The following is a 16,883-nucleotide window of genomic DNA, read 5'->3' on the forward strand; positions in this document are numbered from 1 at the left end:
GAAAGCAGAAACTAATGGTACAAAAATGTTTGGGATGTAGTAAAATCTCTTCTAAGAGTAAACTTTATAGCAATACAGACCTACCACAAGAAGCAAGAAAAATCTCAAACAACCTAGCCATACATCTAAAGGAGCTAGAAAAAGAAGAACAAATTCCAAAACCAGGAGAAGGGAATAATATTAAGAGCAAAAGGAAATGAAATAGAAACAGAGAAAACAATAGAACATATCAATAAAACCAAAAACTGGTTCTTTGGAAGGATCAACAAAATTTATAAACCTTTAGCCAGACTCAAGAGAGAAAGAGAGAACTCAAAATAAGAAAGAGGAGAAATAAACACCACCACAGAAATATAAAAGCTTATAAGAGAATATTATGAAAAATTATATGCCAACAAATTGGACAACTTAGAAGAAATGGATAAATTCCTAGAAACATATACCCTCCCAAAACTGAATCAGAAGGACACAGAAAATTCAAACAGACCAGTTACCAGCAATGTGATTGAATCTGTAATTTTTTTAAAACTCCCAACAAAGAAGTCCAGGACCAGTGGGTTTCACAGGTGAATTCTATGAAATATTTAAGGAAGAGTTAATGCCTATTCTTCTCAAACCTTTCAAAAAATAGAAATGAAAGCTTCCAAACTCATTCTATGTGGCCAAGATTACCCTGATACCAAAACCAGATATAGACACAACAACAACAACAACAACAACAAAAAAAAAAAAAAAAAAAAAAAAAAAAAAAAAAAAAAAAAAAAAATAAAAAAAAAAAAAAAAAAAAAAAAAAAAAAAAAAAAAAAAAAAAAAAAGAAAGAAAGAAAAGAAAAGAAAAAACTACAGGCCAATATTTCTAATAACCATATACACAAAAATCATCCACAAAATACTAGCAAACCAAAGCCAACAATACATTAAAAAAATCATTCACCATGATTGAGATTTATTCCTGGGATGCAAAAATAATTAAACATTCACAAATCAATCAACATGACATGTAACATTGACAAAAGATAAAAACCACATGACCATTTCAATAGATACAGAAAAAGAATTTGACAAAGTACAACATCCATTCATGATACAAACCCCCAACAAAGAAGGTTTAGAGGGGAACATACCTCAACACAATAGAGGCCATATATGAAAAAGCAACAGTTAACATCACACTTAACTGAGAAAAACGGAGCTTTCCCCTAAGATCAGGAACAAGTCAAGGATGTCCACTCTCACCACTACTACTCAACATTGTACTTGAAGTCCTAACCATAGCAATCAAACAAGAAATAAAAGGCATCCAAATTGGTAATAAAACTTTCACTGTTTGCAGATGATATGACACTATATATAAAAAACCCTAGAGACTCTACCAAAAAACTATTAGAACTAGTAAATGAATTCAGTAAAGTTGCAAGATATAAAATCAATACAGAGAAATTTTGTGTCTCTATACACTAACAATGAAGTAGCAGAAAGGGAAATTAATACAACAATCCCATTTATAATTGCACACCAAAAATAATAAAATATCTAGGAATAAACATACCAAGGAGGTGAAAGAAGTATACACTGACAACTATAAAACACTAATGAAAGAAACTGAAGGACAACACAAACAAATGGAAAGATAGCCCACGCTCATGGATTGGGAGAATATTGTTAAAATTTCCATATTACCCAAAGCAATCTACAGATTTAATACAATCTCTATCAAAATACCAACAGCATTTTTCACAGAGCTAGAACATGTAACCCTAAAATTTGTATGAAACCACCAAGACCCCAAATTGCCAAAGTAATCTTGAAAAAAAGAACAAAATTAGTACTATCACAATCCCAGATTTCAAAATGTACTCAAATCCATAGTAGTGAAAACTGTATGGTACCAGCACAAAAATAGACACATCAATATAACAGAATAGACAGCCCAGAAATAAACCCATGTTTATATGGTTAATTAACCTATGACAAGGGAGATAAGGATATGCAGTGGGACACACACTGTCTTCAACAAATGGTGTTGGGGAAAATTGGACAGCTACATGCTAAAGAATGAAACCAGACCACTTTTGTATACCAAAAACAAAACTAAACTCAAAATGGATTAGAGACCTAAATGTAAAACCTGAAGCCATAACAATCCTAGAAGAGAGCACAGGCAATAATTTCTCTGACATCAGCTGTAGCAACATTTTTCTAGATTTGTCTCCTGAGGCAAGGAAAATAAAAGCAAAATAAATTATTGGGAGTGCATCAAAATAAAAACCTACATCAGAGCCAAGGAAACAATCAACAAAGCTAAAAGGCAAACTATGGAATAGGAGAAAATATCTGCAAATGACATCCAATAAAGGGTTAGTATCCAAAATATATAAAGAACTTCTGCAACTCAACAGCCCAAAACAAATAATCCAATTAAAAAATGGGCAAAAGACATGAACAGACATTGCTCCAAAGACACATAGATGGCCAATGAGACATGAAAAATGCTCAGCATCACTCACCATCAGAAAAATGCAAATCAAAACCACAATGAGATACCACCTCATACCTGTCAGAATGGCCAAAATTAAAAATACAAGAAACAAGAAGTGTTTGCAAGGACGTGAGCTAAAAAGAATGCTGTGCACTATTGTTGGTGAGCGTACACTGTGGAAAACGGTATGGAGGTTCCCCAAAACATTAAAAAGATAATTACCATATGACCCAGTAATTCCATTACTGGGTATTTACCCAAAGAATACAAAAACGCTAATTCAAAAAGATATATGCACTCTTGTTTATTGCAACATTATTTGCAATAGCCAAATTATGGAAGTAACCTAAGTGTCCACTGATTAATGAAAGGATAAACAAGGTGTGATATATATATATATATATATATATATATATATATATATAGACACACACACACACACACACACACACACACACACACACACGCACACACACACTAGAATATTACTCAGCCATAAAACAAGAATAAAATCTTGCCATTTGTAATAGCATGGATGGACCTAGATCTGTCAGAGAAAGAAAAATACCATGATTTCATTCATGTGGAATTTATGAAACAAGATAAATGAATAAAGGGGGAAAAAAAGACAAACACACACACAAAAAAACAAGTCTTTTAAATATAGAGAACTGATGGTTACTAGAGGTGGGTGGGGGATGGGTGAAATAGGTGAAGGGCATAAGAATACATGTATCATGGTGAGCACTGAGTAATGGATAGAATTGTTGAACCACCATATTGTACACTTGAAACTAATAACTGTATATTCTGCTAGAGTTGAAATTATAAATTGGAGATATTTTAAAAATTAAAATTTTTAAAAGCCAACTCAGTTTTATTGATTTTTATTTAAAGAGTTTTCCTATTCTCTGTTTCATTTATCTATGCTCTGATCTTTATTATTTCCTTCCTTGTTCTAATTTTGATCTTAGTTCTTCTTCTGGTTTCTTGAGCTACAAAGTTAGGTTGTTAACTTGAGATCTTCCTTCTTTTTAATGTAGGCACATTTGTCACCATTCACTTCTCTTTTAGTACTGCTTTTTCTGCATACTATATATTTTGATATGTTGTGCTCAATTTTGTTTGTCTCAAGGTATTTTCTAATTTCCCTTGTAATTTCTTCTTTGTGGTTTTTCAGCAGTGTGCTAATTTCTAAATATTTGTGAATTTGCCAGTTTTCCTCTGCCATGATTTCCGGTTCTATTCCACTGTGGTTGTAAAAGATAGTATAATTTCCATTTTCTTAAATTTGATAACTTGTTTTGTGACTTAACATGTGATCCTGCAGAAAGTTCCATGTGCCCTTGAGAAGCATGTATATTCTGTAGCTATAGGGTAGAATGTTCTGTAAGTGTCTGTTAGGTCCATTTAGTCTATAATATTCAAGTATGTTGTTTCCTTATTGATCTTCTGCCTCAATGTTCTATCCATTATTGAAAGTGGTGTATTTAAGTCTCCTATTATATTGCTATTTATTCCTTCCATTCTGTCAATATATGGTTTATATGTTTACATGCTCTGATACTGAATGCATATGTATTTTTAATTGTAATATCTTCCTAGTGAACTGATCCTTTTTATCACTGTATACTGCCCTCCCTTTGTCTCTTGTGACAATTTTTGACTTAAAGTCTTTTTTCTCTGATATAAGTATAGCCACTCTGACTCTCCTTTAGCCAGTATTTGCCTGGAGTATCTTTTTTCCACCCTTCACTTTCAGCCTATGTGTGTCCTTACATCTGAAGGGAGTCTCGCAGACAGCATATAGTTGGATCTTGTTTTTTAATCTATTCAGCCAGTCTATGTCTTTTGATTGGAAAGTTTGTGTACATTTAAAGTAATTGTTGATAAAGAGGGACCTTTATGACCCCTTTTTACTGTGACCATTTTTCATTGTTTTATGTCTTGAAGTTCTTTTGTTCCTTTTTCCTCCCTTGTCTTTGTGTTTCTTTCTTTCTTTCTTTCTTTCTTTCTTTCTTTCTTTCTTTCTTTCTTTCTTTCTTTCTTTTTTTGATTAATAGTTCTTGACTCCTTTTTCTTTTGTGTATCTTCTACAGATATTTTCTTTGTGGTTACCATGGGGCTTACATAAAATATAACAGTATTTTAAGCTGACAACAACTTAACTTCAATCACATACAAAAACTATACTTTTACATCTCCCCTCCCCCCCTTTGTTATTGACGCAACTTACAAATTTTTATTGTGTACTTTAACATATTTTTATCATTTTATATACTTACAATTTTAAACTTTTATCTTATAATTAAGTGATTTGCTTATCACTGCTATAATATTACAGTATTCTATATTTCTCTCTCTATATATTTACCTTTACCTGATCTCATTGAACATCTTTATGACAGTTATTTTGAATTCGCTTTGAGGTAAATCATTTCTCTGATTCAATTAGTGACAGTTTTTGGAGATTTTGCTTCTTCATTTCTTCTGACTCTGTGTCAGTATCGTATCTGCACTTCAGAAAAAACAACCACTTCTCCCAGTCTCCATAGCCTGGACTCATATATACAGGAGAAAACCTTTATCAATCAGTTTGGGCAGAGTTCTGGGGGCTTGCAAGTCTTCATGCTAATTCAAATCACCATTATCATCCTTATTGGAGCCTAAGTGTCTAGAGTAACATTGCTCTAAGATGGGTGTGACAGAAGCCAGTCTTTTAGACACCCCTCAGAAAAGTGATCCTATTCTTTCCTTCCGTAGGGAGAAGCTAAGATCTGGGGTTTTTCATCTGTTTTCTTTGTTCTGAGCTAGGGGACTATGATGAGTACTTGTGTGCTAGTTCCACCTGCCATCACTGTTCTTAGTGTCCCCTAAGTGTCTACAGTATGCCCAGTTCCATCTGCACTTTGAGACAGTTGAGTCAAAAGCCACTATCTTGGCAAGTCCTCAGAAATGTTGGAATGTGGACACACAGTCTGATTCTTTTCTTCCCAGGGAGAAGCCGGATGCTGGGGGATTCCTTCTGATCACATGGTCCTATACCTGGAGCAGGAATGACACTGACAGGGTATCTAGAATTTTTCTACCAGCGTTGATGTGGCTGGTTTCACATCCACCCAGGTGCAGAGCCTCCCAACTAGTTTCTGAATTTCTCAAAAAAGTGAATTTGTTCATGTATCACTGTTGAATCAGTATATCCCGTGAGGGAAGGAAGGCCTAGGGCTTCCTATTCGACCTTCTTGCTGACATTACCTCTTCCTCTTCTTCCTCTTCTTCCTCTTCCTCTTCCTCTTCTTCTTCCTCTTCCTCTTCTTCCTCTTCCTCTTCTTCTTCTTCTTTTTAAGACATCAGTTTTACCAACTTTTCTCTTTTATAATAGTCTAAGCTCTCAAGACTGTCCATTATCTTCCAAGGGAAAGCAAAAGGATTGTAAGGACCAACAGAAATCCATATTTAATTACAACTTTAATCATATATATTACATATATTTGCACCTATAATGCACTTTGTGATTAAGTCTTAAAAATGGCTTTTAAAGAATTAGACAGTACTAGCTATTAAAGATATTCAAGAGATTTTAAATCTTTGAAGATGTTTCTTCCATAGTGACTTGCATTATTATGTTAAGATACATAGTATCAGCTTTGAGTGTGTTTTTAAATTCAGTATCTCCTTGCTAACATGTCCTAATGCTAAATCTTGATTTCTACTCCTGTCATCTGATCCTCCCTGAAACTTCACTATCCAAAGAGAACCCCATTTACCTAGTTTTCAGCAAAAAAAAAACACACAAAAAAACAACAATGCTGTAAGTCAAGGATGACTCTTTTTTGTATTCCCACATCAAATTCACTAGCATGTAAGATCTGACCCATCCTCAAAGTTTGAATCCAACCATTTCTTCTCTCATTGCTCACCCTGACTCATGTTATACTCCTTCACCTACACTATTGAAATAGTTTCTAACTCAGTGGCTCAAACATGCAAGCTCATTAAAACCTCAGGGCCTTTGCACTAGCTAATTCCTCTAAAACCCTTCCCAGATCATCTCTTATCTCATACTCTCACTTTGTTCAGCTGTCTACTAAGTTTACCAATCACAGACAAGGCTTTACTGGCCCTTCCTTCTAAAATTTGGTCCTCCTGCCCCATCATTCCTGGTCTCTTATTCTCTTAATTTTCTTTATATCACTTACCACCATTGCCTGGTATTATAGTATACAGTTACATGTTTATTTGTTCACTCTTTGAATACCTTAAAAATACTAGTTTCATGGATGCAGAGGTTTCTGTCTTAGTTAATTTTCTAGCATTTAGAAAAATAACTGACAAGGAGTTGGCAACTGGGTGTTGCACAAATGACATATTTTACACTCCCTGAGACCTTCAAGAGCAGTTTTTCCTTTCATTGCCTCTCCTTGACTCATTCAATTCTTTCCATTCCTCAGTACTTCAGCCTATTTATTTTACAACAGAATGAAAGCCTTCTCCTCCGAAAACAGCCCCTGAGAGTTTACCTTTAATAAATATTTCTAAACATAGAATTCTTACTTTCATCCCCACAAAATACTCCCTACTCATAGATAAAGCTTACTCATTTAAAACTTATAGCCAAATCATTTTTTTGTGTAGCCACTAAATGGTTTTGTCTATTTAAAATTATATCCGGAAGGCAGGGCTTTAACCAGTTGGGCTTAACCTGCTCAATACCAGGTTCCCAGAATATTTTTAATGAATATTTCATCCAATTTTAACAAGAGGATGGTAGGGGATTAATAGTTGAAAGAACACGGGTTTTGAAGTTACACACATTTAGGTCTGATCCCAGCTGCCACTTAATAATCCCTCTTGGGCAACCTTGAATGAATCTCTGAAACTCTCAAGATAAATGAATGTCAAATTCTTAACACTACATCTAACACAGTAAGCTCTCAACAAATTTCACCTATTGTTACTTAGTTGGGCTGCTTGTGAGTCTTATAGAATATAGAAGATTCACTTATGCAGAAATGACTCTCTCCAAATAGGTCTTTGTTGCTAAAAAGAAGAATTTTAACGCTCCCTTTTGTGGAGATGTTATCTGTGTAAGGAAGCTGCATGTCCACTTAACCCACACACCACTATGGGGAAGTCTGGGCTCCCTGCTTCTTAGGGAGAATAGATGATCATTTTCTTGAGAGAGCTCCTTCTGGTATTAACCTCTTTCTGGTATCTAATTTTCTTATTGGGGTGGGGTGGGTGGGAATAAAACAGTTTCTTCTGGCTACTTTCTTTAAGCAGCTTTGGTCTCTAACTACATTTTTTTTTTTTTATCTTATTCAAATTCACTACACACCCATGTTCATTTACTCACCAAAAAAGCATTTCTTAAGGGGATTCTTAGTGTGGTACTAGCAGATATATAAATAGTGGTCAACAAAAGATGTTACTGGCTGTCCTTGTTTAGTATGTGGCTTACAGAGGGCACAAATTTCAAGAATTTGGTGAATTAAGAATTAAGGTGAGAGTAAGATAGGAAATTATTTTACATTTAGAGTCCTCTATTCCCTGACTTCTCTTACTTGAAATATAATTGACTAGTGCCCAGTGCAATAAATACATTGTATACTGAGGCAGAAAATGAAGCCAGATGGGACAGGAGTCAACAGACTCAAATTCTTCCATTAATAATAGACTTCTTTGTAGATTTCCCATTAATAACCCTAAGGTCTTGACCAATTCACTTTAAATCTTTATGCTTCAGTCCTGTGTAAAATTGTAAGGTTTTACTAAATGATCTCTGAAGTCCTTTCTGATTAAGAGAGTTCTACATTCTATAATTCCAATTTTCTTCTTTAGGGAAAATAACTCCTTATACAATAGGTTTCCACAAATTTTAAAGTTCACTATTTGCAATTTATTGCAATATATAAGTTGAATATATTTATGTCAATTTCATGCTACTTCATAATTCAAAATTATCAGACAAAATGCCTTCCTTGAAAGAGTGAGATCATCATCTGAAATCAATGCATACAACTTGAAAAAAGTAAACTGAATGCCATGGTACAATCCCAAACGTGTCATTATACAAAGCATGGGTTTCTTGCAGATAAATGACCATCACCTGGAAAGGAATTCTTTTCTGAAATAAAAATATTCCAGCCTGAATCTCTTCAAAATCTCTATTAATTTGACAGATTCTTTATCAAGAGATTTTTTCTGGCTTCCCAAGGTGTTCAGCGTTAATATGCAAAGATTTAGTTTCTCTTCCATTTTATATTTGACTTCCTACAAGAAAAGTCACAAAACAAACTCCACTATTTCAGTGTTAAATATAAACAAATGACAGGCCATTCCCATCTCAATAGTATTCATGGTTATTAGACACTAAACTTCTAACTGAACAGATGCCAAGTCTCAACTGTCCAAAGATTATTTTTTGGACCCATGATCTCAATTTAACAAGTACATATTGCGTGCCTATTATGTGACTAAAATTGAGCTTTCTTAATATAAGCGGTCCCTAACCATTTCATCAATCATCACAACTGCTTTAGAATAGGATGGGGCAAGGAAATGCAATGAAATCAGTATTTGTTTATTAGCATACTCAAAAGCAATTAAAACAAAAAAAAGGTTTGTCAAGGGGGTTGAAATTAGTATTTCAGAGTCTTCAGAGTTCACTGCTTGCTTGAGCTTAACTTAGGAAACTTATGGATGTTAGAAAGTCGTCTGGCAGCCAAGAAGTAGAGATAATAAGATAAAAGATAAGGAGATTTCTTCTTTTATGCTTCCTTTATAACCAAACAGGAAATAGTTACCTAAGTTCTCATTTTTCCAATGTTCTGCTAATTTCTGGTATAATGAAACTATCAGAATCTCAGGAATAACATTCCTTTGCACAATAATTATTCCATCAAATTTAAGCAATTTTGATAAGTCAAAGAAAAATTCAAGCTTAGACTAGCAGTTCTCACAAGATTCAAATAAAATACTTTTTCCATTCAATTATTTTATCCTGTCTCTTTAATACATATCACACATCCTCACTCTCATTTTTCCCCTCATGTTCATGCACACTTATCCTCACACACACATCTTCATGCTCTCCCATACTTTTCCCTACTCTCACACATACTTATTTTCACTTACCTTCACGCTCTCACACACTTATGCTACCCTCATGTTCCCACACACTTATTCTCACTCTTAGACACACTTACCTTCACCCTTACACACACTTATCCTCACCCTCATACTCTTACTTTCACCCACATGCACATACTCACACACATCCCCAGACATTCACTCCATACACATCAACAGCCCGAGATAGCAGAAAATTACATAAAGTCTTAGAAATGATACTGCATACAATATTACCTGGTTTAATAAAGCAGAAGAAAAAATAGGAAAATCACAAACACGTAAAACACTTACAGTAAGCTTGTTCTCCCACTTTTTTTTCACAGTAAATTCTGGATCAGTTACCCACTGTAGAGAGCTATCCATGAGGGTTTCAACTTCAGAAACTTCTTTGTGCTGAAAGAATTCCACATGTTCAACTGGGAATTCAGGTGAAAGGCATATGCTATTATATAAGAAGTAATTTAGACCAAAGGTCCTCTATAGATAATTAAGACACCATACACAGTTCTTTCTCATTTAATGCCACCCATGACTTTCCTTTATCCGGGGATATTGCCATGTGTGAATGCTAACTCTTGTCAGGTGCTGCATATATGCTGCATACATACAGATAGAATCATTTTTTTAGACAAAACATGCACATTTTTATTCCTGTCTCAAATAGTAGGAAACAAGCATTTTCATGGATTTCTTTTTCCACTCTTTAAATACTACCTACCATATGCTAGGTACTATGAAAGGGTCTAGAAATACCAACATGAAGGTAAGATGTTTTCTTCCTCTAACCATCTCATTTCTAGCCAAAAATCAAAATGGAATAAGAGGTACTACTATTAGCCAGAAAGAAACTGTTCACTAGATACTATGTTTTCAGTCCTCTGATACTAATGAGTAGCCTGTAGGAAAAATAAGTTCGAACAATTTATAACGAATGATCAACCTATTTGTCCTGATTGAGCCAGAACTGGAAGATCATCTTCGGGAAGGTTTAAGAAAAATCTCTTTTCATAATAGGATTAATTTGAATCTCAGCAAAACACAGATATGCCTGTACTCCACAAACATACTGTAGATCAGCTATCTGCAAATGTTCGTAGCCAGTAAATCACCACAGTACATGTTACACAGTACCAGCTTTTGAAGGACAGCTGTGAATTCCACTCCCTTTTGTTCAAATTTTCTCAGTAATAGCATTTCTTGGTCCATCAACATATCCAGAGATGACAAACTGGTGAAACTGCACTGCCACTCAACTTCATTGTCCTGAAACAATTATTAAAGTGTCCACAACTCTGTCATTCTAATAAAGAACATTTTTTTATGCAAATGATATTCATGGGTCAATATAACTGTCCCCACCAAAGAGTGCTAGTTGTTTTATAAAATCCTCCTACGTTACCGAACAACAGCTTACATTTTCTTTCTAGGATGGCGTCAACTTAACATTTATTCATTCTTAAGGAAAAACATTTATTCAATAGATAACATTTACATGTGGATAATATACACCACTATGGCTCTAATTTAAGAAAATAGGGGGAGGTAAAGAAATACACAAGAAAAAAAAAACTATAGGGAGGGTGTTCAATAACCACCACCACAAAAAACTAGTTTCTTTTGTCTCCTCCTTTCATAAAAGTCACTCTCAGATGATGTTTTCCAAAGGATAATTCTTATGGTTCTCCCAAAGCATCCGTCTCCTATCGTATTTTTGATACACGACCACACCACATTTAACTTCCTTCTTGTTGCCTATTGGAAAACATTTCAAGAGCTCTTATTTCTACACTTCCTAAGCCATTAGAACGATAAATCTCAGAGCCAGAACTTTGCCAGCTGCTTAACCCCTGTTTAGAAGTATAGAACTTTACAGGCTGGCATCTTGACATCATTATCATCTCAGAGGACTGCTGTGGCAGATTTGCCACCATTTCATTCAGTCTGGCAGTCTGGCCCGGTTTCAAAAACACAGTAAGATGATGAGTATTTGAAACAGAATGTCAGGAAAGCACAGCCCTCAGAAGAATGTCCAAGGCTGCCGGAGACAGCTTTAGATGAAGGCAGCATATGTTGCCCCCGGATCCTTGGCAGGAGAAATTCAAACAGCATTTGCCCTGAAGACATTTTTCCTCTTCTTTCAAGGTCATGTCACAGCTGTCAGGAGGAGGACATTCTGACAAATCCATCGTCCACAGACATGGAAAGCCCATCAAAGTGGTGAAAAGAAAGCAATTTGCTAACAAAACATTTCCTAACACAACAAGCACAGACTGGAAAGTACAAAGGAGTAAAAATATAGTCTTTGGGGGGTGGATCTCCAACATTTCATCCCCAAGAAGGCTTTTGATAATTTCCTCCCATGCTGAGAAAACTGGGTCTTCCTAACAGAATTTTTTTAAAGTAATAATTCATTTGCATTTTTAAATTAACCAAAAACATAAAAATGCTAATTTCTGTTCAGAATGTAATAATCAGTGCCATTACATTGGGATGCTACAATTTCATTTTAGAGCAAAGAAATTTCATGATTTTTCTAAGCATCTTTATTTTTGTCAGATACATTTATTTCGGGGGGTTAGGGAAATACCTAAAGATAGTTCATGGATCTCTATCGTTATCTTCAGGACCCCAGGCCCGGGTATCGGCACAGGTACTTTCTCCTAAAAAAAATATCAAGACTATACAGATTTCTAAAGTCTGGATTCACTGAACACATGCTTCTTCAATCTTAGCCTTAACCTCACTATGATTTTCAGTCATAACGTGAAAAAGGTCCATTTTTTTTTTCCACGCTAAGAGACTTTAGGTTTGGATTCTAAAAACATTCAACAGATTTCCTCAAAATATCACAGGTGCTCTTCAGCAAGCTTGGACCTTCACCTGAAGTAAGCTATTGCATATGGTCTTATTTTATGAAGTTTTGCATTTGATGATAATTACCTACCTCTGCAGATTGAGCAAGAGTGAGTTCACAATGTAAAGATTTTTCTTCTTCAGAGATGATACTATTACACTCTTCACTAACATTCAGCTGGATCCCATTTCTTGAAAAATGAAAATAATAATCCAGTCCAGTTAGATGTGACTATGTTATAAGTCACCAAAATGGGGTTTATCACTCCAGTAAGCCCTCATGTGTGCCAAGGATTGTATAAGGTACTTAGTAATAGAGAGAAATAATATTCTCTGTCCTCCAGGACAAGCACAGACTAATGACTCTAGGCGGTTGTAAACAAGTAGGCCATGCTTTTTTTTCCTCTCTTTTTTTAAGAACTAGAGCCAATAGTTAAAAATGAGAAAATCTAGATTTCTGGCTTTTCTTTTAAAAACCAAAAGATGCAGCTACACTGGGCCCATATATTCTTGATTCGCTGGCCTTCATGTGGGTAATACACTTTTCTCAGTTGTCACTCTTCTAAATGTGTGCACTTATCCCAAATATTTTGCTCACTTTTGATATCTGTGTGGCTCCTGTAGACTCCTGGATAGCATAGTGTGCATACTTAAAAACAATTATAAGATGATGTATGTTAATAAAGAGGTAAGAACAGCATGCCATGCATGCATTCAAAAGGATTGCTTAATCTCAAAGTAAGAAAAAAGCATGGGTCATGGAAAACTGAGAAGGAGATCTATTGCAGAAAAGGAGAGAAAAATATCATGAATGTGGCACAAAGAATTGTACATAGCTCAGCAGACCAATAATGCAGGGTGGAGGCACATGAGAGAGAGAAGGCTGGTGAGAAGTTGCTCTACTTACAAGATAAGTTCCTGTTGCAAGTGCTGTAATTCATGAGCCAGTTTGTTTTTATCCCCTCGTAAATTCTGGAATCACATACAACATTAGGCTGTACGTATTACTCTAATGGGGGATTTACATTTAAACAACCCCACCTTGCAAACTGTGAGATTATTGTGGTATACCTCTATAATGTTTCCATATTCTATGATGGTTGACTTAAGTTCTTCTATACTTAAATCCTTCTGAAAAGCAGAAGAGAGAATACCAAATACATGTATGAGTCTACCAAATCATATTTAGATTCTCAATCTGAGCCACAGAAAAATTGTAAATGCTCCATGATGATGAGACCTTCTACCAATCTTATTTGAAAGCTGAACCAGTCTATGCTTATGATTAAAACCACATAAAAAAAGTCTGGGACAGCAAGGCAGCTATACCTAACTGGTGCCGTTATGTTCTATATTTGCCTGGTTCCGTGGAATCAAACTCTAAAAGGTAATTCTTAAGCTCAAGTCAAAATTATATTTACTATCATAACAGGAAAAAAATCAGTCTACCTGCAAATGACTAATGAATTATTAAGGCATCCAATTTTATCCAGTTCAAATGATATCTGTTAATCATAGTTTTGTACCCTAAGACCAGAAGGTACAGTCACTGTCTGACCTATAATTTTACCTCATGATTAACATAGTGCCTGGCAAATGGGAAGTGCTCAATCAATACCTTATGAATGTTGGGCAGAAATGCAAAGTGGTAGAAAGACCAGAGTTACAGAGGAAGTGAGAAGCCACTACAACAATGCACTCTATGGAGACAAAGAACACTCACAATGAAGACAGAAATTTGGTACAATATTCAGTATCTTCATCAATGTCCACAATTCATAAAGGATTCCTTTGAAACTTTGTAACAGAGAAACGAAAAGGAAATACTGCTCTTTATTCACTTCCTCCATCTTGGAAGTTTATTACTTAGATTGTGTCCTTCCTATGTCTCTTAAAGCTACCATAACCAGCATCTCTGTAGCCAGCATCTTTTGTTAATACATAGGTCATGATTAAGGATACAATGATAAAGAAAATCGTGTCTATCTACCTATCTATCAATCAAATCAATCTAACTAGGTAGAAATAACTGGGGAATATATTCTTCTTGTTCCCTAAATGCACACTCATTTACGTTATTATGAATTAAAACTACATCACTGGGGCATGAGGGTGGCTCAGTTGGTTAAGCTTCCAACTTTAGCTCAGGTCATGATCTCATGGTTCATGATTTTGAGCCCCACATTGGACTCTCTGCTGACAGCACAGAGCCTGCTTGGTTTTTTCTCTCCCTCCCTCTCTCTGCCCCTCCTGCACATGCACACACACACACTCTCTCTCTCTAAATAAATAAACTTAAAAAAAGACTACATCACCATATCTAGCCAGTAACTGGTAATTGGCACACGAATATTACATACATGGATGAATACCACCCAAACTTAGGATATGTTAAAACTTATCCCAGATGACAAAGTCTGTATTCTTTGTTCAGAAGAACATTTTTGTGAAGTATTATAGAGGAAAGTCCTGTGATAGAATATTAGAATCAGGTACTCTAATAGGGGTGAAGTTACACAAATGACCATCTCCTTTATGATTTGGGGAGAGCAAGCAAACCCCATGGGACTTCATGGGCAGGGACCATACCAACCTTCTGCAAACTTGCATCTTTATTAAGCAAAGTGTTCTCATATATGTGTAACTGCATCTGAAAAGAGACAAGTTTCGGGAAGGCCACTGGGACATTGCTTTGGTAAAAGATAATGCCATAAAATCATTCCAAAAGGGAGACATGTTTCTCAAGCACCTTTAACGGGCATGTGTTTCTTTATAAACAACTTTCACATCAGCCTCATGACAACTCGAGAGGCTAGGGCTGTTGCCCTCACTTTACCAGTGAGGAAGTTGAAGCTCAGCACTATTAAAAGACTTGCTCAATGTCACACATGGTAAGGGACAGAACTGAGCCTATAATATGAATCTTCAGCTTTAGTCATGTGCCCTTTCCACTATTTTACACTTTATATAATAAGAAGACCAATAGAGTCTTCATTTTCTTGGTGAAAATGGAAGTCTAGATAGAACATGAACACAAATTCTATGTCAACATATAAAAGACCCTTCCTCTTGGATAACAAGTATTGTAGAAACCCACAGATGATCTAGCAACATAACCTAAACTTGCCAAAATCTCATTAGATTGCAAGAAAAAAAACTGTCTTTTAAAAACATAGTTTAAAAATGTTCAAGATGTCTCTTAGCAGAGTGAATATTAGAATATATTGGTTTATTCAAACCAAAGGCAAGTTTGTTGGCAAAGTCTTCTAAATATAATTGACAAGTATGTATACTGGTTAAATTGAAAACCTAGAAAAATGATCATCATAGTCAGAAGTAGAATCATCCCTTAATCATATATATTTGATATCCTTTTAGGTATTTTCACATAATCTTCTCATTTGAGTTTCCACCAAGCTTGGGATTAGGTAGAAAATATCACAGCCATTTAGTAGGTGAGAAAAGAAAGACTTATAAGAGGTTAACTACTTGCTTGAGGTCATAAAGCTTTTAAGTAGAGAAGACAGGATTTGAACCCATGTCTTCTAACTCTTTCTACTAGTTTATGACAGTTGTGTTTTCCAAAAACAGTCATTCCTAGAATAAAATTAATTTGAATGTCTAAACTATGAGATATATATATATATATATATGTATATATATATATGTATACACACATACCTACAAACATGAAATTTAAATATATCATTTCACACATATACTACAGCAAAAAATATTATTCAAATAAACTATTAAGATGACAATAAGTAGATATGAATTCCTAAATTTATTAATATTCTTTAGTTTCCTGATAAGAATGTATGGAATATATAACAAAATATACACCAAATATAGACTTTTTAGATGCAGTTTAGATAAAAAATCATTTTTGTAGGTTATTATCCCTTAATTCAATCAAGGATACATTTTCCCAGCACTCGTTTTATGCATTATGAAGGTATAATAGCTGAAATCTTTGATGATTGAGGGATTTACAAAAACAGATACCCCTCAATTAGAAAATACCATTATAATAAAAAATATAAATAGTTACAAGTGTTGGCAAGGATGTGGAGAAATCTGAGCCCTCATGCATAACTGGTGGAAATATAAAATGGTGCCAGAAGAGAGTCTGGCAGTTCCTAAAAAGGTCTAACATAGTTATCCTATGACCCTGTAATTCTACTCCTAAGTGTATACTTAAGAGAAAACACATGGACACAAAAATGCATATACAAATGTTCATAGGAGCACTGTTCATAATAGTCAAAAAGTAGAAACAGCCCAAATGCTCATCAGCTGATGAATGGATAAATAATACATGGTATATCCATAAAATGGAATGTTATCCAGTAATAAAATGAAATAAGGTATTTATATATTTTATAACATGAATGCACCTTGAAAACATGTTCAG

At 34.8% G+C, this 16,883-nt stretch overlaps 1 protein-coding gene across 1 annotated transcript in view; it reads right to left on the minus strand.

Annotated features, from left to right (window-relative positions):
* LOC121038811 (inositol 1,4,5-triphosphate receptor associated 2) overlaps positions 1 to 16,883 on the minus strand; it is a 78,513-nt gene that overhangs the window by 11,068 nt on the left and 50,562 nt on the right. The window contains exons 10-16 of the mRNA XM_040488651.1: positions 15,060 to 15,116; positions 13,538 to 13,597; positions 13,374 to 13,438; positions 12,558 to 12,657; positions 10,745 to 10,876; positions 9,905 to 10,006; positions 8,589 to 8,752 (exon numbers count right to left, since the gene is read on the minus strand). Coding sequence (XP_040344585.1) covers positions 8,589 to 8,752; positions 9,905 to 10,006; positions 10,745 to 10,876; positions 12,558 to 12,657; positions 13,374 to 13,438; positions 13,538 to 13,597; positions 15,060 to 15,116 — 680 coding nt within the window. The remainder of the gene's footprint in view (positions 1 to 8,588; positions 8,753 to 9,904; positions 10,007 to 10,744; positions 10,877 to 12,557; positions 12,658 to 13,373; positions 13,439 to 13,537; positions 13,598 to 15,059; positions 15,117 to 16,883) is intronic.

Source organism: Herpailurus yagouaroundi, unplaced genomic scaffold, assembly GCF_014898765.1.
Source record: "Herpailurus yagouaroundi ecotype Mexico unplaced genomic scaffold, PumYag 166, whole genome shotgun sequence".
NCBI lineage: Eukaryota > Metazoa > Chordata > Mammalia > Carnivora > Felidae > Herpailurus > Herpailurus yagouaroundi.